Raw genomic sequence first — 24,256 nt, 5'->3', positions numbered from 1 at the left:
AGTTATGGAGGTAAGGTAAACTATTTTTTTTGGTTAGAGGTTGAAATCTGTATTTACCTTGTCTACAACCACTAACAACCAGTGATCTGAGGATTTAAAAAAAAACCCAGGTGATCTTTCATAGGCATTTTATTTTCATAAAATCATCAGTGTTGCCATGGCCTTTGAAAATGTCATTTTTATAAAGTCAAAAAGCTTCACAATGGTATTGAGGATTCTATGTCAGGGAACAGAGCAAACCTTAATATGGTTCCAGGAAGGGATGCAAAGAAAAAGACTAATTCTGTTATGAGTTAAATTCTAACACACTCAAGAAAATGCTGTTTGGATGGCCTGAAAAATGTGCTGTCCACATTGGACTTATCACCTCACTACTGGGGGGAAGGGGGGAGGAGGAAGAGGAGGAGGGAAGGGAGGAAGGCTGGTTATGCACCAATTAAGTAAATCCACAGGGAATACAAGCTTTTCTTTTTGAAAATCAGGTCGTGATCTCACAGTTTCTGAGTTTGAGCCCCACGTCGGGTGCTGTGCTGACAGCTCAGAGCCTGGAGCCTGCTTCAGATTCTGTGTCTCCCTCTCTCTAGCCCTTCCCCCAGTCACACTCTGTCTGTCTCTCTCTCTTGAAAATAAACAAACATTAAAAAAATAAAAATAAGTAAAAAAGAAAATAACATTGTGCTAGCAATCAAAACCCTGTTTTAGAATTAATGCGACCCACCTATTTTCTAAATAGGAATGTGCCCTTAGGTAGAAAAAAGTTAACCATTCTTAGGCCCAGGAAATAAGACATAACAAAGACTGAATGAGAAAACATGGGTGAAGGCACTTTGTAAAGTATCTGTACTTTAAATAAAACTGTTATCATTACATACTATATTGATACATGGGACATTTTTGTTTCATCAGATACGATAACCAAAGAGAATCCATGCAAACGGGTTATCCCAAAAACATAGCAAGCATCTTTCCAGGAATAGAAAGTAGAGTTGATGCAGTTTTCCAGCAGAATCGTAAGTAGAAAAAAAACCCTGATAATAAATTTGTTTACAGTCGTAAAATAGCACGTTTACGTTTCAATGTTGTATCGGAACAATTTTAATTGAAAATGTCTAAGACCTTCTACAAGCTAATTCAACCCTTGATCTTTTTTTGCTTTTTGGGCAGACGTCTTCCTCTTCTTCATCGGACCCGCATATTATGCGTTTGATCTTAGCGCTCACAGGATTACTAGGGTTCAAAGAAGCAATAGATGGCTTAACTGCAGATAACGCTGAAGCAAAGTCACACGTGTCTGCGTCAGTTTCCTGCGAATGGAAGGAAAGTCTAGTTTGCAAATTCATTTTACTGTGTCCTATTTATACTTTTCTCACCCATAAGTAATGTCTGCTGTCACTGTCCTCACTGGGCCTGTCTTCCATGAAAATGCATTTGGAGTAGTCCAGCGTCTACAGGGCTGATTTAGTTCTCACCTATTCCAGCTCAGGAGAAGAGATGAAGCCTTCCTGGTCACCTCATTGCTCACTATGTTGTTACTTATCTGACTTCTAGAATGCTCGTATATACCTGAGGCTCCTTAAACATGTCTTAATTATATCTGCTATGTACCGTTCAGCACTGGGTTCCAGTGAGACATAGAGCTCATGAACAACGTAAACAGAACCTCTTGCCTTTACTGAAAACGTGGTGCTATTTTCCAGTCTTGGAAAAAAATCCTGTTGACCCATGTGGTGGGTTGAATTGTGTCCCTCCAAGAAAGAGATATTGAAGTCCTAGTCCTAGGTGCCTATAAATGTACCCTGTTTGAAACTAGAGTCTTTGGAGATGCAGTTAGTTAAAATGAAGTTATCCTGGAGCAGGGGGGTCCCGGAAGAAGAGGGTCCCCGCACACACTGAGGGGGACGGTCACGTGAAGGTAATACAGGGCCTGGAATGATGCATCTACATGCCAACAACGGCCAGCACCCATCACAGGCCAGCAAGAGGCAAGGAAGGATCCTTCTCAGAGCCTTCAGAGAAAAGAATTTTATCCTCCTAACACCTCAATTTTAGACTCGTAGCTTCCAGAACTGTGATAGAATAAACTGTTTTTTAAGCAACCAAGTTTGTGATGCTTCCTTCTGGCAGCCCTAGTCCGTCCAGCAGCCAGGACAGAACATCTGCACTTGAGAAAATGAGTCAACACAAAATGACAAAGTTGATTATTGTCACCTTCCCCCGGAAAGGAGCAAGAAGGGCAGTACCACTTCCTCCTCCGCCTCCTCCCTGCTCTGTCCTTTTAGATTCCAAGCAAAAGGGCTAGTAGTTGGATTTCTTCTTCCCCATTTCTTTTTTTCCAGGGATACTCTGGGGGGCACCTGCTACCAGTAAGTGGGATTTACCGCACCAACACAACAGTGCTGGGCACAAAATACTGTGAAGCTCACTAAATTAAACTGAGCTCGGATGCATACATTTGATAATGGTTCTTTCCCACCAGGAACTGTAGGACTTCAGGGACCATACTGGCCAACCAAGACATCAAGATCATTATAACACCATATCGGCAGTTGTTAGAACGTAATGCAGATTATCACACATTAAATGAGTGCATTGTAAACTATATTTATTACCAGCACATTCTATTTTCTTATTCTGCTAGTTTTTAAATCCCACAGATAATTAGTAGAATTTGGTATCTTATTCTGGTTCAAAAATTATTAAATGCATTTAAAATAATTATATTAAATGACTGACTTGTGATCCATAATTTCTTAAGATGCTACCACATGGTTCATATAAAGTATAAAAAGGAATAGCAGATTTTATATTTGCAGGCACTTACTGTCTTACCAGAATTATTACATTGACATTAATCTTTCAGATACCCTTTTCATTTACAAAATATTTTGTAAAGATCCGATTTTCTTTACAAATTCCCTCAAATATGTCAGCACATTTTTCTCAACTTACTTTCCGAGATGAGAAAACAAACTAGGACGTACTGTCATTCCATTCGTTCATTCATTCAACAGTAAGTAATCGCAGACATGCCCCAGGTACTGTGCTAGGGGAAGTGAGAGAGAGAAGAGTAATTCATTGCGTCAATATAACAAGTGCAAAAGAACCTGTAAGAACAGAGTATTTCATTTTTTTTTTAATTTTTTTAAAAGTGTATTTATTAGGGGCGCCTGGGTGGCTCGGTCGGTTGGGCATCCGACTTTGGCTCAGGTCATGATCTCACGGTTCGTGGGTTCGAGCCCCAAGTCAGGCTCTGTGCTGACAGCTCAGAGCCTGGAGCCTGCTTCGGAGTCTGTGTCTCCCTCTCTCTCTGCCCCTCCCCTGCTCATGCTCTGTCTCTCTCTGTCTCAAAAATAAATAAAAACATTAAAAAAAAATTTTAAGTGTATTTATTAGAGAGCGAGAGCTGGGGAGGGGCAGAGACGAGGGAGAGAGAATCCCAAGCAGGCTCTGTGTTGTCAATGCAGAGCCCGACGCAGGGCTCGACCTCCCAAACTGTGAGATCATGACCTGAGACAAAATGGAGACTCGAGCGCTTAATCAACCGAGTCACCCAGAACAGAGTATTTCATTTTTAACATTAGAGTCCATTTCAGACTATCATATTTCCTAAGACTTCTTACGTCTGTTTTTTCAGGCATGGAGGTAGGAGCTTCCTCTCAGAACACCTGCTTGTTGCGCTAACTAGTTATGAGAGGTTCTTGGCCCAACTATACATTTTTGAGAGCAGAACTGAGTTCCTTGTTATTTCTTTAACCATATTTCACAGAGTCCTAGGAAGTGAACAGCTATAGGAAGTGAAACAAAGAATTCCAAAATTGCTTCTCATTTTATAGTTCTCTTCTGGACAATATGTGGTATTTTCTGGCTGTTAAACTGAAGTTAACCTAAGAGCTGCCAGAATCTGAGCTTAGAACTTAATGCGGTTATTTTTTTATCTCCTTTAAATTTCTTTGAAACCAAAGCCCAAGTCCAGATGTTGCTGCAATTAATTCACTGGGGACGTGGTCCCAGGAAGCAAGAGTGGGGAGGCAGGCAGCCTGAGGTGGACGAGAAAAGCCAGTACAAATACGTGTGATCAAGTTTCCTACGATGGGCATTCTGGGCTCGATTCCAGCTGGACCCCCCGAGAAGCCAACCCAATCCCTTTTAACTGTTCACATCTCGAAGGGCTGGGAGGCTGGCGCACTCCTCCTTCACTTCCCTCCCTCACAGGCGGCTCCTGGATGTCATGTGCCCTGGGAACTAAGCAGAAAGGGTCCCAGAGACATCTCCTACATCTGTTGGTGGGAGCTTAAAACGATGGGAAATTGGAGAAGTCTTCTCTGGAGAGATGTAACGCCCAAGAAGGAAGCTTTATAGATTGTGACACTGTAGAAATCTCCAGGTGGCACATGTTGCTAACAGCCTACGTGACCTTTCTCCGCCTCCTAAGACCCCACTTGGATTGGAGGCAGCAACGCATTCAGCTAAAAGACCAGATGCCATGGTCTTTATAGCCACATGGGGCCAGTGTTTCACGTCTTGCCAAAATGCATAAGCAGATTATTGCATGGGCTTCTCGAAAGAGACGGGGACCCTCCTTTCTCTGCCGTCCTCCTTCCTGCTCCCTGTAATGCGGACGCAATGGTCGGAGCCTACGCAGCTGCCTGGACCACGGAGCGCTGCACGGAGAGAGAAGTGTCCTGATGTGGATGCTGCCTGCGTCCTCGGGGTGGGGACTTGTCAGACAGGTCCTGCCCTTCCCAACCCGGACTGCTGCTACGTGAACGAGAAATAACTTTTATTTTATGAATCATCTGTCACCTTGAGTTCTCGTATGTTCAACCAAATCTTAGCCCAACTAATGCATCACACGAAGTGTCTGGCGCACACCCCACCTCCCCGCAGGGAGGGTCATCGGTTCGTAAGTCCTGGCCGTGCTCCCAGAGCCTCCCGGCCGCTCTCTGCTCTCTCGTTCTTGAATAGATGGCACAGCACAAAGGATCCAAACACGGGAGAACATTTTCCAGTGTTAAACACAGACACCCAGAAAGAAACGTTGAAGAAACAGAGGCAATTCTGGGAGTAAAAGAAGATGTCAAAATAAACTTAAAAATACTATAAGTTCTCAAAAGATAAGCCATATTTTACATCCAAACACCACTTAAAAATGTGAGAAAAAGAAAGAGTAAGTAAAATATTCAGAGAACATTGGAAACTAAAAATACAGCTGAAATAAGAAACATAATTGTTGGGCTGGGAAATAATGTTGACAGAAAACGGTAGTAGATATATTAGGAGCAAAGAGATTCAATCCAAGAGGTCCGATAGATATATGGATTCCAGAACGAGGAAGGAAAATCGGGTTGGAAGAAATTATCAAATAACATAGGAAAGTGCCCTTGAGGTTTTCATAATGACAGAACTGCTTACGCCCAGCAATGTTAACGCAAAAAAGAAAAGAGAAAAAAAGAAAAGAAAAAAGGAAAACCACATCAAAAGACATCATTATGAAATTTTAGGATATCTGCATAAAGAGAATATTTCCAACATTTTTCAGAAGCAAAAATATCAAGAATCAGAACAAAAGACTCCCCAGCAACAATAGCACATTCTAGAAAACAAGGAAAGACTACCTTCCACGTTCTACAGAAAATTTATTTCAGCCTGAAATTCTACAGACACACCCTCGATCAAGTGTCAGGATGGAATGAGGGACATTCTGAGGCATGAAAAGATTCCAAACATTCATTTTCCTTGCACTCTTTCTTAGACCAACCACCCCCATCTCGCTTGGCTGTCTACACATATATTTGCTCCCATTGGCCAGATTTCCTGCGCTTCATTTCTGCTGTGCTACCTGCTTCCTATGGCCTCCCTCCACACATCCTCTCTGGGGTTCAAATCGTACCCATTCTTCAAGATGCAGCGGAAGCCCCACCTGCCTGTTGCAGCCAGGACCTCCATTAACGGCGACCCACTCCCCCTACCCTTCTCAAGCTCTGGAATCTTCCCTGTACATTTTGCCACTTGCCTGTGTCTGGCATTCACGTCTGTGTATGTCTGAATTCTCCAACGAGATTGGAACAGTATCTTCTTCATGCTTCCATTTATGGTGACAGGCAAATACAGGTGCCCAACGAACATGTGAAGTTTGTCCTAGTTAATTAGGGTAATCTGATTCCTGAGTCCCGTGTCCTTTCACGACCCCTTTCTATCCAAGATATTCGGAAGGTTCGTTCAAAAGAAAATTATAAACTCTCAAGAATTTCGAACATAGGAAAACCTCCCAACTTCACAAGGACAAAAGTAACTTGGAGGCCGACTTGGTGTCCTATTCAATTCAGTAACGAGCAATGATTGTGTTTACTAAAAAAAAAAAAAAAAAAACAACTGCAGATCATGATTGCAAAATCAAGTCAACCTAAGGGGAAAAAAAAGCATATCATGACACACTTCATGGCAAGTGGTCCTTGCCTGTTATGAATTAAATAACGATACAAGCCAATTCATGCCACGTCTCACTGTTGTTTTCTAAATTCTGTGGCAACAGAGACAGGCTTCAACTGAAAAGAGAGAGGAATGAAGAGCCTTCTGCTTCTGTTTTTGCTCTGTGTAACATTTTCCTCTGCGTTTCCTACAGCCCGAAAGATGGACCCTGAGGAGAACATGCACCTGGCACAGGTACTGTCTCCATAAATGTTGATGTCGGCTATCTGTAAAAAATGAATTGTACCGATTGTCTTGGAACCTAAAAAGACAGCAAATTCCTCCAAAAGATTCCTGTACTTTCCCCCAGCTCCAAGGACACCAAGTAACCGTGTGCGGGGTGGGATGGGGGTGGGGAAGGAGATTTGCCACCATTTCTCATGACGGTTCCAAGTAAAGACAGAGGGAGGAGCAAGAGGGTGGCCCCTGGGAGAAATGGACATCTCTGTACAACCAGGGGGGCCCAGCTCTAACTCTAGACCGCTTACCCCCATATGCATGAAAAAGACATTGCCTTGGACGTTACCTCTAAAGATCAGTCCTGTGAATTTGCCATGTTTGGTTACATTAATTAAATTTGCCAAATGAAAAACCACGTATCCTTCTAGAATTTGTCCCAAGGAAACAAAATTTATAGGGAGTATAAGTGAAAGTAACAGCCGAAATGGGTAAGATGTGTGGTCATTTACCAAGCAAAAGAAGCTGATCGTCCTCTGTGGGGATTTGGAGCATGACAGGCTGTGTGCTTTGGAAGGTTCTGGTCACACACAGCTCGGCCACTTCTTGAAAATGGAAAACACAGGGTGACTCTCTCCTTCCTTCCTTTCTTCTTTCCCCATCTGGCTCCTTCCTTCCCTGGCTCCTTATTTCTTTCTCCCCCCACCCCCCACCACTGCCCAAAAGGGTTTCAGGCAATTTTGTTTTATCCTGAGATACAGATCTGCTGTCTTGTAGTCTGTGCCTTTTTTTTTTTTTTTTTGTCTCCTTGGCCAGGCATATCTCAACCAGTTCTACTCTCTTGAAATAGAAGGGAGTCATCTTGTTCAAAGCAAGAACAGGACTCTCATAGATGGCAAAATTCGGGAAATGCAAGCATTTTTTGGATTGACAGTGACTGGACAGCTGGACTCAAACACTCTTGCAATCATGACGACACCCAGGTGTGGCGTGCCTGATGTGGGTCAGTATGGCTACACTCTCCCGGGGTGGAGGAGACACAACCTCACATACAGGTAATGACTCCGCCGACTCACTTCCCCCTAAGCCAAGACCTTGGGGTATAATCTGCGAGGAACAATAACAATACGAGTTTATTCTACCAAGCACCTGCTAGGTACCTGGCCCTTCCCAGATGTCACTTATATCAATTCTCCCCACAAAACTGGGACGTCGGCACCACTCTGAGGACCACCTCAAACAGAGACACTGAAACAGAAGGTTGTTTGCCATAGTCAGTCTTACCAGCAGACTGGCTCTGACAGATTTGCTTTTGTCTCTGGCCTCGGCTGCTTCCTTGGCGGGACCAGAAGCACCGCCATCTGATTGCAGATGGCTGAAGGTGCAGGTGGAGTATGATCAGGAGAGAATGGGAGGAGCCTGGGGCACAGCCAGTTCATGTCACGGACACAGGTGGGTTAGAGCCTTCGGGTCTCAGATGGACCCCGGTGTGAAGTACGGACTTTGCCCTCAGGCATGTCGAGGAAAGGGGGCTGCTCATTGGCAGGAAGAGGATGAAGCGTGCTTCTGACATGAGTCAGTGGCCTTGACTTTGCTCTAGGGCCCTCTTGATAGACCCTAGAGAGGATTAGTTCTTCCTTCACTGTATTGGGTCTTAGGAATTAAAATAAAACTAGGCTTGGCAAGATAGGGAGTATAAACAAGAGGAAAATCTTTTTCTGCGTGAGTAATTCTTTAAGGCTCTCAAGGGAGACTCTTGAGACACATGCTCAAGGCTGATTTCCACAGGCATCTGAGAAAACAAACCTCCAATCTGTTTAAAATGTTTGTGTAATACACCCATGTCCACAGCAAGCACAGACATGACATTAGTGCTCTCCCACTTCGGAGGTGATCTTAAGGACGTCATTTAACCTCTCTGAGCCCCATTTGTAAAGTGCTAGAAGACTAGCTGATCAATAGGGCAGATGGGAGGACTGGGTTGTATAGCTTTTGTGAAAGTAGAAAAGTATGATTATGATACACGTGCAACAATAGCACAATACTAGAAGTCACTGCGGCATACAATCGATAAGAAATGATTTTCTTTGTGTCTGTGTGTGCCTATGTGCATGTGTAACCACCAATTGGTCTATTTTTGAAATTTTTAAGAATCGTAAACTACACTCCAGATATGTCACGAGCAGACGTGGACGAGGCTATCAGGAATGGCCTAGAAGTGTGGAGCAGGGTTACTCCACTAACATTCACCAAGACTTCCAGGGGGATCGCAGACATCATGATTGCCTTTAGGACCCGAGGTAAGGGTACAGCAGACAGAAAAGTATGCCTATTTTCATCTCTGGAGATTTGAAGAGGCTGACCTTCTCCCCTGTGAATTGTGTCTCAGTCCACGGTCGGTGTCCTCGTTACTTCGACGGCCCCTTGGGGGTCCTCGGCCACGCCTTCCCTCCCGGGCTGGGTCTGGGTGGAGACACTCACTTTGATGAGGATGAAAACTGGACCAAGGATGGAGCAGGTGAGTCCCATCTTCTTCCTGAACAAAAATTTTATCATTCCGCACAATCCCTGGAACGAATAGCTGTGCAATTAGTTGCTTTTTACTTCTCAATTCCACCCCCTCCCACCCCAGTTTCCCATATTCCAAGATGACATTGATGAAAGTATTCAGTATCCTTTCAGACAGTTGTGCTTGTACAGGTCAGGGCCTTATCCACACAACACGCTCCCAAAGTTGCTCATCCTGCTGTGATCAGCGCATTCTTCTTGTGCTCATACATCCATTCATACACCCACAACGCCTGAAGGTCCACTATGTGCCTGGAACTGTGCAAGGCATCGGACGGACCACAAAGTTGTACTAGAAAGTTTCCAGCCCTTCAGAGGTCATGATGTTGTGTGGTGCGAGGCCCAGACCACATAACCACCCCACAAGGCACAGTGTGCTGTGTGTTATACCGATAGTAGAAGTCATCTGTGGCTTCCAGATTGAAGAAGACTCTAGGGAGGTGGTCATCTTGAGTTAGTCATCGAAGGATGGTGCGTGAGTTCACGGCCTGTACAAGGTCTATTTAAAAGCATGAACTTCCTTCCTGCGAAGGAAGTTGACCCTAATCTTTACATTCAAACTATTCCTTCAGAGCAACTGTGTTGGTTTTATTTCTTTAAAACACCTGCCTGGTACTAAAATAAGAAATATTTTATTACTTTTCAAACAAACACTAAAACTTTACTGCAGAAAACGTGCGTGCATCCAACAAAGGAGCAGTTCTCCGTAAACTCTCAGATTCTCCCCGTTGTTTTCTGTCATTGACTCCAGTCGCCTTGGGTCTGGTGTCTGGTTTCCAGGGTCCCAGGAGAGCAAGGCTATGGCTCTCTTTATGTGTGGTATACAAGATCACAGTTCAGTCCTGACCAAGTAACTCCAGATAGTCTGTGGGTCAATTTCATAGTTTGTTCAAATCAGCACGTGATAGATGCTCCACGTGTTTGGTAAATGAAGTCAATCAAAAATCCCTTACTCCACACCCACTATGATACAAATGGAGTAAATGTTAGTGTGCAAGACACAGACCCTGCCCTTCAGGGGTTTACAGTCTAGGGGACACACACTGTCAACTGGCAATTAAAATCAGTCTGACCAACACTGAGATAGAAGAAACAATGGCAGTGTAGTAGGAGCATGTAAAAGAAATTTGAACCCAAACACAGAGGTCAGGGGAGGAAGTGATACCAAGCCTGCACTGAAGGCTAAGCAGGAACTCAGAAAGCAAAGTGGCATAGAGAGTGTTCTGGACAGAATAACCCAACCAACTCATGTACCAGGATTGTGGCAGAAGGCCAGGCTGAAATGGTGAATGGGACACAGACAACATAGTGTCTGAAAAACCAGGAGAAAGGTTTGGAATTCATTGAGATGACCTGAGTGTGAGTTATCTTTTCAATGAGTCACTCGTCCCGTCTTGTCCAAAAGCATACCCAGTGACACTGCCAGCCAGATAAGAGGTGCCAGCAAAGGCCAGAGCACAAAAGCATGAAGAACCATAAGAGAATTCGTGACCGGTCCAGGTTTGTTTTGTGCAAACATCATTGGACAAGGCTCCATCATAGAAGGCTCAGCCTTTTCTTTAGGATCCATAGGCTTGATTGCAAGTCCAAGGACAGTGTTATCTTTAGAACCTTACAGACCAGTGGGAGAGACAGCAGGATAAAAAGGCAATTTCACCATGCATGGCGAGCCCTCTAGTATGGGGAAGTACGGGGGATGGGGGGCGATGCATTGTGCAGGAGCTCATCTAAACATTCTTTCATGCAAACACCTGGAGATCCAGCAACCATGATTAAGCACCTGCTACTGATAGGTAGTTTAGTAACCACCAGTAGTAAAAGGCTGTTAAGACACAGTCCCTGCACTGAAAGGTTGCTTCATGCAGTCCTGTATGTGCTATGACACAATTAAACACTGAGTCTATGGAAACACTGGATAGTAGGTGGAGGGATAAGAGAAACCTCATGAAGGAGATGACTCTAGTGGGGCTTCCTGAGCAACAAGTAGGAGAGCTAGGCAAACAAAGGATGGGGGAGATAATAACAAAGGATGGGTAGACAGAATGTAGGTGGTAAAATACAGAGATTAGAAGAAACATGCCCGGGTGGCTCAGTCGGTTAAGCATGTGACTCTGGATTTCAGCTCAGGTCGTGATCTCATGGATCATTATTGAGCCCCGTGGCCCCCCTCCAAGTAAACATTTAAATCACTTTTAAAAATAAGGACTATGGCACAAATGAGACATGCAAATGATTCAGTATGGTTAGCTCATGAAATACGAAATAAAATGTGAGGCCGGAAAAAAGGCAGGGACTAGATCATAAATGGCCATTTAAGATCTTTGGACTTGATCCAACAGCAGCAGGGAACCTCTGAAGGATACAAGTAGGAGATACGTGATCTCATACAGTGTAGCCCAGCAACAACCAAAAACTGGTGGCTTCTGTTTTTTTAAGTTTATTTATTTATTTTGAGACAGAGAGTGTGCGTGTGTGCACATGGTGGGAGGAGAAGAGAGAAGGGTAGGGAGAGAATCTCAAGCAGGTTCCGTGCTGTCAATGCGGAGCCCAAGGTGGGTCTTGAACCCAACTGTGAAGTCATGATCTGAGCCGAAATCAAGAGTTAGATGCTTAACTGACTGAGCCACCAGGCGCCCCTCTATTTTCTACATAGGGTCCATTTCTGATACTCCTGCTTCCTGCCATGTACTTGCTCTGGGTCATATCTCTCCATGATATGACTAATACCAATTACTCATATGGAAACATTTCCCAGATACATCATGGTGCATATGAGAATTATCCCCGCAATGGCAAGCCTTTTCTTCTTTCCCCTCAGTTACTTCCTAGTCTCAGATGTAACCCTTCTCCTTTTGGTTGACCCATATACCTATGTTTTTCCTGTTTTTGTTAAGGATTCAACTTATTTCTTGTGGCGGCTCATGAATTTGGCCATGCACTTGGGCTCTCGCACTCCAATGATCAGACAGCTTTGATGTTCCCAAATTATGTCTCCCTGGATCCTAACAAATACCCGCTTTCTCAGGATGATATCAGTGGAATCCAATCCATCTATGGTGAGCAACATCATAAATCTGAATATACGTGAACTAAATAGGAAGCTTTCCAGAAGGGAAGTGAAAAAATCACTTCTTGAAATATCACCATGAAGAAAATACTTGAGTAAGATCCTTCTGTAGGTATTTCCACACGCCTTCTTAATTCACTGTGGTGTTTCTTTTCTCATCAAAGGGAGTCTACCTAAGGCATCTGCTAAGCCAAAGGAACCCACTGTCCCCCATGCCTGTGACCCTGATTTGACTTTTGATGCTATCACCACTTTGCGCAGAGAAGTAATGTTCTTTAAAGGCAGGTAAACCCTTTCCCTTAAACACCTCAACTTCCTGTGAATATTTTTCTTTCCAAGAGATTTGGGGATGAAGAGAGAATCACAGATAGTGAGAACACATTCCTCCTCCTTTACATTTTATAACTGCCCATAGCACTTGAATGTTTTATGATGTGTATTTATCTCTTGCTTGTTTGGTAAGTTAATTTTTAAGTGTTCGTAAGCATTTTTTTTTTCATTGCCTTTGTATAAGAAGGTGTGGTAGAGTCACTTCCAGAGACTTCTTAGCTCAAATAGTACACCAGTCTCAGCGGTGCTGAAGCTGACCTATACCATCTCAGGAGCCAATCGTTAAATTTTGGGGACTTTTGCAAACCATTTCACCTCACTTTGGTAGCTTGAAACTGCCCATGGTTGGAGTATTTACCCTCTGGAAATCACCAAATGATAAAAATTAGGTCTTTTTCCTACTTAGGGAGACAGTTGTTCACACTGTCTGAGTAGACCATTCCTTAATGTTGCCTCAGTGTGGTGGCTATAGTAGGAAATCTCCTCTTCTCTTCTCTTCTCTTCTCTTCTCTTCTCTTCTCTTCTCTCTCTCTCTCTCTCTCGCCGTGCTTAACTTACTGGACTTGAATTGCAACACAGTAAGTCAGCTGTGTGTACTGTGACTGTATTTCCAGACCAAGCATTGGGACATAGACCATCTCACAAGGGTATGGGCACAATGGCAGAGTATCTGAGATCTGTCAGCCTCCACCCACAACTACACAGCACTCAGATGACATGCTCCTCACAGCAGAAGCTGCAGCCACCTGGGGGTCTCAGGGAGGGATCACCAGTGTGGGAAGGGAAACAGAATGTCAGGGCTTTGTGGGTCTCCTTCGTAGACTCAGAGCTTTACAGCCAGAGGGGAACATCTGAGAAAATACTATAGCATGCACTGATAACATTTCTTCATTCTAGCAAACATCAGACCCGTGAGTTCCTCTTAGAATGCTTGGTGTTGCCTTCAAATCTTGAGTATTGCTGCTTTGGCAAAAATGAGGCCATTGATCTCTCAGAATTGACACTTCTGTGGGTAGGTTGCTACTCTAAGCACCCAGGAGAGTGGGCACAAAGGCATGTCCTGACCTTGACCGTCCAAAGGGTAGAACTGAGCCCACACCCACCTAAATTTGCCGAGGAAAATTGTGTTCATGCTCTAAATTATCTGATGAGAATGCTAGCCAGTTAAATAAGAGACCAGCCTAGGTTTACAGTGTTTTCACTGCAGTATAGGCTGCATGTGTAAAGTAGTTTTGTTTCACACAGGCACGTATGGAGGATCTATTATGACATCACTGACGTTGAATTTGAACTAATCTCTTCGTTCTGGCCATTGCTGCCAACGGATATTCAAGCTGCATATGAGAACCCCAAAGATAAGATTCTAGTTTTTAAAGGTAACGTTGCCCATCACAGTTTGTGTCTCTGGATGCCTGAACTGGTCAGTGGCTTTTCTGGTACCAGGAACATAATATTCATGCACGGGCCAAAGGGAGAGTGCTTCTGCCGTGACATTGGGTACCTGTTGTAAAGAAAAACTACCCAGGGGTTCTCAGTGACTGTGAAGACAAACATCATCCCAATTGCATGGGAGCTAAAAGAAACCTGCATGGTAAAAACTAAAAACTATCTTTTTTCTACCAAATGAAGGTAACCCACTTCCCTTTTATATTCCTTTTCCACTACAGTCACCAGATTTGGCAAATAACAGCACAAGATTACTTGAATTTCAGATAAAACACATAATGTTTTCAGTAGAAGTATGTCCCTTGCAGTATTTTGAATATACTTTTACCAAAAATTAGTCACTGTTTTTTAAAAAAAATTTAACATTTATTTATTTTTGAGGGACAGAGTGCTAGTTGAGGAGGGGCAGAGAGAGGAGACACAGAATCCGAAACAGGCTCCAGGCGCTGAGCTAGATGTCAGCATAGAGCCCAACACGGGGCTCAAACCCACGAACCATGAGATCCTGACCTGAGCCGAAGTTGGACGCTTAACCGACTGAGCCACCCAGGCGCCCCCAATTAGTCGCTGTTTATTTGCAATTCAAATTTAACTGGAATCTTATATTTAATTCAGCATTGCTACTTTTCATCTGGATTTCATCAGATTACTTGCCTTTGAGAATCCTTGGAGGCTGAAATTTAGGAGAACATGTGCAAACATAGTTGTCAGAGTTAGAGAAATGATCAATACAGTGAAACCAGTTGACATGCACACTCACGTGCATGAACACTATTAACTGTAGATGGATGTTATTTGTGTAAAACTAACGATTAAAGCAGCTCATGAAAGCAGTAAGAATAAATGGAGACATAAGATCACTAAATCTCTAGGCATTGAGCCTGAGAGATGACACATTCATTATTTTCAAACTGCTTTAGACAGCTCTTTTTCCCTCTAGGAAATGGATAAGATAATCACGTCCTCTCTTCCTAGATGACAACTTCTGGATGATCAGAGGATATGCAGTCTTGCCAGATTATCCCAAATCGATCTATACACTTGGCTTCCCAAGACATGTGAAGAAAATCGATGCGGCTGTCTGTGACCACAGCCTAAGAAAAACCTACTTCTTTGTGGGCATCTGGTGCTGGAGGTCAGTTTACAGACAATCAACCCCTTCATTTCATTCTGCAGAAAAATATCCACATAGCCTCACTTTAACACAGGCAGAAATAGAACTCACCTAGAGGCTTCTTAAAGCCAATTATGTGGGTGGCTGACATTCACCAAACAAAAGAGTGTGTCAGTGAGTCTGAAGATCTTTCTCCAGCTTAAAAAAAAAATAAATAAAGATAAGATGAAATAATAAAGCTTGTTAAGCCAACCAAATTGCCAATAACACAAACATATCTAGTGAAAACCTGTGAAAGCTCCAAGCTGAGTCCTTATTTGGTTTTTTTGTTTGTTTGTTTGTTTGTTTGTTTTGTTTTAATTCCGGCTTCCACACATCACCCTGTGCACATCACAGCAGGTGCAATCCTTAATCCCCGTCACCTCTTCTCCCATCCCCCACCCACCACCCCTCCCCTGGTGACCACCAGTGTGTTCTTTGTAGTTATGAGTCTGATTCTTGTGGGCCCATACTTTGATTTAATAGTTCCCCAGGATAGCATCATTCTGCCTAACGATGTGGCTTTTATCCCTCATCTTTTCTTGTTTTCAAGACAATACAAAAGATTCAGCCAAACATAATTTTTGATATATTTTTAATTATAATTATTTTCAGAAAGAGAGAGAGAGCTGGGGAGGGACAGAGAGAGAGAGAGAGAGAGAGAGAGGGAGAATCTGAAGCAGTCTCCATCCTCAGCACAGAGCCCGATGTGGGGCTCAATCCCACCACCCTGGCTGGGATCAGGACCTGAGACGAAATCAAGAGTCAGATGCTCAACCAACTGAGCCACCCAGGTGCCCCAACATGTTTTTAATTATTTTAATTGTAATTATTTATTGTAATTATTTTAATTATTGACCTGATAGTTTTCCTCTACTAGAGGCTACTTCCTCTCCACATCCCAATTTGAGTCCAAGCAGTGAAGGATTAAGTCCTCCCCACCAAGCAAAGATCCCCTGTAAACCTTTCAAACCCATGAATCCAGGTTTGATGAAGCGACCCAAACCATGGACAAAGGGTACCCACGGAGGGTGGTGAAGTACTTCCCAGGAATTGGTCTCCGAGTTGATGCCGCCTTCCAGTATAAAGGTAAGCATCAATGCCTAACTTTTAGGATACTTGGAAGACTTTACTGGATGTGAAAGAAGGTAGCGCAGAAACGTAGGTGTTTCCATTTTAATGTAATTTTACTATTCTTTTTTTAAATTTTTTTAACGTTTATTTATTTTTGAGAGAGAGAGAGAGAGAGAGATCACAAGTGGGGGAGGGGCAGAGAGAAAGGAAGACACAGAATCCGAAGCAGGCTCTAGGCCCTGAGCTGTCAGCACAGAGCCCGATGCAGGGCTCGAACTCATGAACCATGAAATCATGACCTAAGCCAAAGTCAGATACCGACCAAGCCCCCCAGGTCCCCTGTAATTTTACTATTCTGGAGCGCATGTAATAATAAACTCTAACCAGGCAGACGTTCTCACAAACTGAATTAGTAAGTCCTAAATGATATTCTCTATTATACTATTTCAAATCTATGCATAAAGTACCAAAATTAACTTTACTTACCATTGATCCAAGATAGTCGCTAAAAGACACCCCCTGAAGAGTTTGAAAAGCTCTATGTGTTAAAAATGACTAAGCACATGCACTGAACAGTGACTCTCAAACTATTTAGTGCATAGTTTAACGTGCACACTTGGGGTTTGTGTGAGAAACTACAAATTCTTCAGAGTTTCCAAAAAAGATCTAGAATTGTGGGTAAGATCCAGAAATCTACAGTTTTAAATGAACCTTGCACAATTTAATGTACCATTGTAGCTGGTATATCTTCAGACTTTGACAATGAACCATAACCTAGAACGTGGAGTGAGCAGGAGTCTACATTTTTTCTGAGTGACACCATCTTTTATTGCAGATAAATCTAACATAAAGCTTTAATACTTAAAATGGAGCAGAATGACTCGAGGAAAATGAGGATGTAGGGCCCAAGGCCATATCCACAGGATATGTGGCTCGCTAAGACACTGTTTTGAAACCTAGTTTGAGAACCTTTGGCATGAACCACAGTCTGGCTAGAAAGGTGGTAACTCCCTTGACATTCATGTTTCATACCTTGGCGTCTTCCTTGGGAAAATAAAAATAACGTTTTTCATGTGACAGCAGTAAAATAAAATATATCTCTATTATTGTAGAAGGTTCTTTTCTCTCCATAATGTCCAATTATTTTATTCTATACCCATTCAATTAAAAAGTGTGGAACCATTATATAGTTGTGCAAGGTAACATATGATCCCCTCTCTCTAGGATTCTTCTATTTCTTCCGTGGATCAAAGCAGTTTGAATATGACCCTAAGGCAAAGAACATTACCAGAATGATGAAAACCAATACTTGGTTTCAGTGCAAAGAACGATTAAACTCATCATCTGATTTTAGTGTCAGTGAGGAAGAAGTACACTCCGGAGGAGTAGAGATGTTTTATCGTACGAATGTAAACTTGCTTATTTTCAGTATTGTTCATGTGCTAAAAAAATATATATAGTTATCAATAAATTCATAGACCTAAAATAAACCTCAAGAGGTCTTTTCGTCTGAACTCTGCTTGACAGTGGAATAGAACTGTTGTTGAATGTAAGCTGCCCAACCTGGTTCTAAATATCTATTGCATAAAGACTCAACACATACTTTGAGCTGCCTGACTCTTTTTACAGGAAGTTATGATGTATAAGCAAAACTCGCACTGTATCGTAAGCCTACTTTGTGTTTGTGGACTTGGATAAGTAAGCCATGTGTCTTATAATAACTAAATACTACAGACATTTATTAAACCAATCTTTAGCATCCTATTTTGTCTGGACCTTTGCAGTTGGAGAGGCCGCATAAACTGCAACCCTCGTCTGTACCCGTGCTCTGAACCCACTGAGAAATAACGTTCAATCCTAAGAGCAAAATGGCACCTTTTTTACTGATAGAGCATAGGTTAGCAACTGTAACTGTGGGCAAGCTAGCTTTCTAATATCAAATTCTAGAATAAGACATAGACTCAAGTCATGGGAAGAACTGGAAAGAAGCACATCCCCACAAGAATGTGAGCCCTCTATAGGCTGCATGGAGCCCAAAGAGAAAGAAAGAGGATGGAGCCACACGTGCCCAGTTTTTGCCCCCAAATTCACTAATAAATAAGTTATTCCACCTGCCAAAGAGGAGTGATCACCTAGAGAAACCCAGGAGGTGTTACACAACAGGTGCTCCCCCAACAATTAGGAAACTAGAAGAAGCAGGAAAGTGGTGTTCCAGCCAACCACCCAAGCATAGGCCAACGCGTGTAACCATTCCTTAGAGAGCTTAAAATCAGATTTTACACACACTGATCTCATGTACAAGAAATTTAGAGATTTCCTCCCTATGTTGAAAATCTATCTGTCACCTGAGCCTAAACCTATAAGTGGAAAGCTCCTGTCCTCTCTGCTACACCACTTATTTGTTGAGTTTCTAAATTCTTAATGCTTAGATTTTACCTTTACACCCTCAAAACTAAATGTTTGAATAAGCTCTTAATGAATTTTCTGACCCAGAAGATGAGAGGATGTCAGTTGAATTTGATTCTGATGAGATGATAGATTAAGCAGATACCAGCTGATAGAAAATATGCAGAGAAAATCTCAGGAATTACTACAACCACATTCCACCCCCCAACTTGAGTTCATTGTTCCCAGGTCCCTATTAGAAAAGGATATAGAAAAGAGCTATCACATGTTCAAAATAGAAAGAAAATTTTAAGAAGTATAGCTTAATACCTAGAATATAGTAGATACGAGGCTAGTCTTGGTGAAAACTAGTGCTGGAATAATCAAATATCCATATATACAGACAAAAAGAATCTCAATCCTTACTTCACACAGTTCACAAAAATTAATTCAAAATGAACCACAGATTTCTAGTAGAAACTTAAAGCTTCTAAAACTTCTAGTAGAAATATAAAACTTCTAAAAGAAAAAAGTTTTAAAAAAATTTTTGTGGCCTTAGATTAGGCAGAGATTTTTGGATAGGGCACCAAAGGCATGAGCCATAAAAGAAAACATTGATGAATTAAATTTCATCAATATTTAAAACATTTGCTCTTCCAAAAAATATTAAAAGAATGAAAATTCAAGCCACACACTGGGAGAAAATATTTTCAAAACATGTTTCTGATAAAATACTTGTATCCTGAATATTGAAAGAATTCTTGTAATTCAAAAAGAAGAAGACAAACAGTTCAGTTTTTTAAATGAGCAACATATTTGCTTTATGAGTGGCAAATAAACACATAAAAAGATGTTCAGTATCTTAATCATTTAGGAAATACTAATTCAAACCACAGTGAGACATCACTACATACCCAACAGAATGGTTCAAATGAAAAAGGCTGAAAATACCAAGTTCTGACAAGAGATAGAGTGACTGGAACTCTCTTGGAGTTAGAATAAAAAGTTGTATAGCCACTTTGGAAACTAGCTGGGCTAATCCTTATAAAGTTAAACATTCACTTACCATGTGACCTAGAGACCCCACTCCTAAATATTTACCCAAGAAAAATGAAAACACAGTCATATAAATGGAAGTACATGAAGTTCATGATTGCTTTATTTATGAGAGCTAAAACTGGAAACAACTCAAGTGTCTATCGATCGGTAAACGGGTAAAGAGTGGTACATCCAAAGAGTGTAAAACTCACATGCAACAACGTGGATGAATCTCAACAGCATTTGGAAAATGAAAGAACCCAGACACAAAAGATTACATATCATATGATTCCTTTTATATGAAAAATTACAAAAGGCAAAACTGAAATGATAGAAGCTGATTGCTGCCTGCAGAGGCTGGAAGTAGGGGAAGGGACTGAACACAAAGGACCATAAGTGACAGAGATGTTCCATGTCATGAATATGGTGATGGTGACACTATGGAGCATATTTTTAGACACTCGGCATAAAATTAGTGAATTTTATTATATGTTAATTCTGCTTCAGTATCACTAATTTAAAAGAGTGGTGCAGGGGCGAGGGGGCTGGCGCCTGGGTGGCTCAGTTGGTTAAGCTTGGTTAAGCATCCGACTTCAGCGCAGGTCATGATCTCATGGTTCACGAGTTCGAGGCCTGCATCAGGTTCTGTGCTGACAGCTGAAAGCCTGGAGACTGTTTCGAATTCTCCCTCTCTCTCTCTCTCTCCCTCTCTCTCTCTCTGCCTCTACCCCACTCATGCTCTATCTCTTCCTTTCTGAAAAATAAATAAAAGTTAAAAAAATTTAAGAATGGTGTGGCATACTGCTTAGTGGAATCTCAGATGTTGGTCAAGCTTGTTTTGTGTCCTTGCACCTATTCTCAGATCAGTGATATATTATTTGTTATATTATATGTGTTATATATGTTATATTATATATGTTATATATATGTTATATATAGTATAATATTATATATTATATATTAAATTATAGATCCCATGATATTATAATTTGGGAATCATCAGATTTGCCTGTAGGCAGTTACTTTCTCCTTGATTTTCAAGAAAAATATTGGTCCACAGGTGAGAACAAGACACAACTATAAAAATAATCCTGTTTTAAACCCAACGGAATATCTAAAAGTAGTTTTCCAAGGAATATATATGACTATTAGAATTATATTAAACATTTATAAGAATAACCCAGAGGTCAGATGATATCACTCAGTCTTTGAAATTGAAATAAACTTGACTTCCAAACTCCTATGGGGATTCTAAGACCATCCACCAAGCAACTGGGGAGAAACCATTCTAATTCTTACTGTCCCTTGGCCAAGCCACTTCTGGGCACCCAGCCCCTGCTCCTCTGCCTGACCCCTGCCCTGTTGTGCTCTATGAGGAACCCACAATTCTATTATTTTTTTCTTTTAAGATGTAAAGCAGTGAAGCTGTAACTTTGTTTTATTATCTCTTAAAGGTGCCATTAGGGGCTCCCCTTTCTTGGCAAAGCAATTTATCAAGGTATGTTTCTCTCCTAGAGAAGAGAACCAGAATACATGTTCACTTTACTCCATAAAGAAAGCATGTTAATTTCCCTTTGCTAGATTGGAGGCTGGACAAGATTCTGGGCTCTGGAGCCAGAGTGCTTAGGCTCGCGGCTAAGTTCCTCCACTTACCAGCTGTGGAACTTGGGGCCAGTTACTGAGCCCTCTGTTCCTCAGTCTCTCCATCTGTGAGATGAAGATAGTAAGAGATCCAGGCTCAGAGTTGTCAAGAGTGTCCACAATTGGTACAGCATGCGGCATCAGGAGTTGAGGCGAATCAAGAGCTTGGTCAGATACTCAGTGATTTGTTTTCCCACCGACTCGTGACTAATACTTTGAGTGAGCCATGGCACATGTGGGGTGTTTGGGGACAAACTGCCCAGAGCCCTTCGTGAACACCTGAGCCCGAAATCTGAAGGAGCTCAGTAAGCAAACCATGTCTCTGGAAAATAACGCTCCAGGAAGAATGGTTCAGTGCAAAGGCCCTGAGGCTGAGTTGAATAGTGAAGGGGCTCCTGTGACCCGGGAGAACCTGGGGTCAGAGAAGGAGATTGAGGGAAGGAGACGAAGTTGTAGAAGCAGCAGGGAGACAGATCTTATAAGGTCTCATAGCTCACTATAGACTTTTAGAGTCTACAGAGATTTAAGAGGAGAAGCAACATTACTATTATTTGACCTGCATTGGCTGCCCTGTTACAGTAAACTGTAGGAGCCAAAGAGAAGCAGGAGGCAGACTAGGAAGCTCCTGCCTCAGTCGAGGATCTTGGTGGCCGCGAGACATAAGCTGAGGATGTGTGATTGGAGGGAGGTGATTGCATGGGAGGTGACTGGATGTGTGGTGTGCTATCAACACAGGAGTCACGTATAACCCAACTTTTATTTCCGAACATCTGGAAGAACGGAACGTCCCCTCACTGGGGCCACGAAACCCTTGACGAGAAAATCCAGATGTGCCGTCGGCAATCAGATGCTCGGTCTGAAGTTCGGAGGCAAATCAAATCCTGTCTCTGTGTGCAGGCACCGGGTTGGATTAGGTCCCCCGGGCAATGACCCACAGAGAGATGAGAAGAAATTGCAAACTGACCCCTGGTCATTAACAGATTAAAGAGAAATGGTGTGGGACATCCCAACCCCCATGGCAATTGCACTTAGCACGTGGGCACATCGGTCCTGCTGGGGGCTCATTCTCCAGGCGGTGTGCCCAGAGCCTGCCTCTCATCCTGCGTGACATACCACGGCTCTCGAGCCCACTGGTGGACTGTCCACGTTAGCATGGGGGCACGTCTGTAGAACAGGGATGAGGACCAGGGCAACACCAGCCCCCAGCTTCCCAGATTTAAACAAAGCAGAACTCTCCAAAGTACACGAAGTCATTTATGTCAACCACGTACATCTTGGTTTTATTTAGTAAATTTATGAAAAGATAAATACATTTTTCATTAATGTGGAAAAATCTGCAAAACGATCAAGCTTCCCTCGTGCCGTGTTGAGGAGAGAACTCTTGTCCGTGCAGTGCAGGACCTCTGTCCCGTGCGTCCTTGGTAAACGGTCTGAGAGCCCAAATTCTGGCCCTGGGAGATGACTGAGACTTTAATAACTATTGTAAACTTGACTGACACTTTTTCTTTTTCTGTAAGAATGGAATTTTTTTTAAGAAACAGCAAAAAGAATCAATTCAAGACTTTACAATTAGAGGCAACGTTTCTTGAAAAACAAGAAAGCAAAATGAACCTGACTCCGCCATTTTCCACCCCAGTCTCTGCATTCGAGATAGAGAAACCGCTGGTCTCAGACCCCTGTCCCGAACGGCAAGAACAGTGGGTTATGGGAGTCACACACCTGCCGTGCCTGGTCACTCACTCACTGACCACTATCTCTAGCCAGTTCTACAAAGACTAAGTGATCACAATAGTGACCGTTGACCAAACACAACATGCTATTTGCTTTATGGCGTCTCGCTCGTCCTCACAGTCCCGTGAGAGCAGATGTTGTTGTTGTGTTCTACAAATGAAGACATAAGGCTGGGAGGGGTCACCTTTCCCACCCAAGGCCACATGATAAGCATCAGGGTCCAAATCCTGCCCCATCTACTGGCCATCTTCTCCCAGAATATGAGTGTCCCGGCACCAGGCCTGCCCCGTTCCCCGAAACAACAGAGTCCCTTACGCACGCTCACCCGCGTCCCCTTCAGAACGGGAGTGTCCTCTTCGGCCCGCACTTAGCACAGCCGTCGGCAGGGGCTCTCGCAATGGGTTTCCGGGCTTTTCTGCAACACGTTTCACCAAAGTCTGATTTCACGGTTGCTGTGGTTTCTTTTCTCAACGCGTGCAAAGGAAACAGAAGGGGGCACAGGACGTTCCCCATTGAGCAACCCACCAACACACAGGCGAGAAGCGCTAGAAAACTGGGCTCGGCCGCACGGGCCCCGAAGACCCGCCTCAGACTGTCAGGGACCGTGGGGACCCCGTCCGTGTCTCAGCCGGCCCGCCTCTCAGCCTGGGCCCCCTTCACAGCAATACAAGGATCTAACTATACTGGTTTGCAAGCTGTTTGCCTAGAACTCCATAAGCAAAGGATGACCACAGCGACAATCACAAGTTTGTACTTCACTGCCCGCTGTCACGTCCGTGATCTTGTCTGGTTCTCTGGACAACCCCGAGAGGTCAGGGGGAGAGTAGGTCCCTTGCGTGAAGAAGGAAGCTGAGACACCATCGTGTGCTTTGAGGCTTCGCAGGTGGAGTCCCCGTCCAGACACCTGGCTGGCACTCCCGTGTTCTTCTCCCTGGAACCTTCTTCCTGGCCTTCGGCGCCAGGAGGAGGCCCCCCGCCCCCTGAGGTGCAGCCCCCCGGGGCTGGGCTGGAGGTGAATTCAGAAGGCTTGGCTCCCTTTCACTCCCCGTGTTGGTGTTCCGTTCCCGGTTAGCAGCTCCAGTCCCTTGAGGGCACCTGAAGTGCCAGTGGCTGATGGCACCGCGCACAACACCTGGCCACATCCCCGGGACCCACCCTCCCCACAGAGAGACGTGGCA

At 43.3% G+C, this 24,256-nt stretch overlaps 2 protein-coding genes across 2 annotated transcripts in view; both read left to right on the top strand.

Moving 5' to 3' along the window:
* MMP8 (matrix metallopeptidase 8) overlaps positions 1-2,704 on the top strand; it is a 13,724-nt gene extending 11,020 nt beyond the window's left edge. The window contains exons 8-10 of the mRNA XM_007075966.3: positions 1-10; positions 907-1,010; positions 1,165-2,704. The exon at positions 1-10 is cut by the window's left edge and continues 144 nt beyond it. Coding sequence (XP_007076028.2) covers positions 1-10; positions 907-1,010; positions 1,165-1,268 — 218 coding nt within the window. The 3' untranslated portion in view covers positions 1,269-2,704. The remainder of the gene's footprint in view (positions 11-906; positions 1,011-1,164) is intronic.
* Positions 2,705-3,556: 852 nt separating this feature from the next.
* On the top strand, positions 3,557-18,039 carry MMP27 (matrix metallopeptidase 27). Its single transcript, XM_007075967.2, has 10 exons — positions 3,557-6,663; positions 7,462-7,700; positions 8,797-8,945; positions 9,035-9,163; positions 12,108-12,269; positions 12,445-12,565; positions 13,856-13,986; positions 15,032-15,191; positions 16,195-16,298; positions 17,508-18,039. Exons 1-10 carry the CDS (start codon positions 6,562-6,564, stop codon positions 17,741-17,743), a joined length of 1,533 nt encoding a protein of 510 aa, XP_007076029.1. The 5' UTR covers positions 3,557-6,561; the 3' UTR covers positions 17,744-18,039.
* Positions 18,040-24,256: the final 6,217 nt, after the last annotated feature.

Source organism: Panthera tigris, chromosome D1 (genome assembly GCF_018350195.1).
Source record: "Panthera tigris isolate Pti1 chromosome D1, P.tigris_Pti1_mat1.1, whole genome shotgun sequence".
In the NCBI taxonomy this organism is placed as follows: domain Eukaryota; kingdom Metazoa; phylum Chordata; class Mammalia; order Carnivora; family Felidae; genus Panthera; species Panthera tigris.
This window is presented reverse-complemented; position numbering and strand designations above follow the sequence as displayed.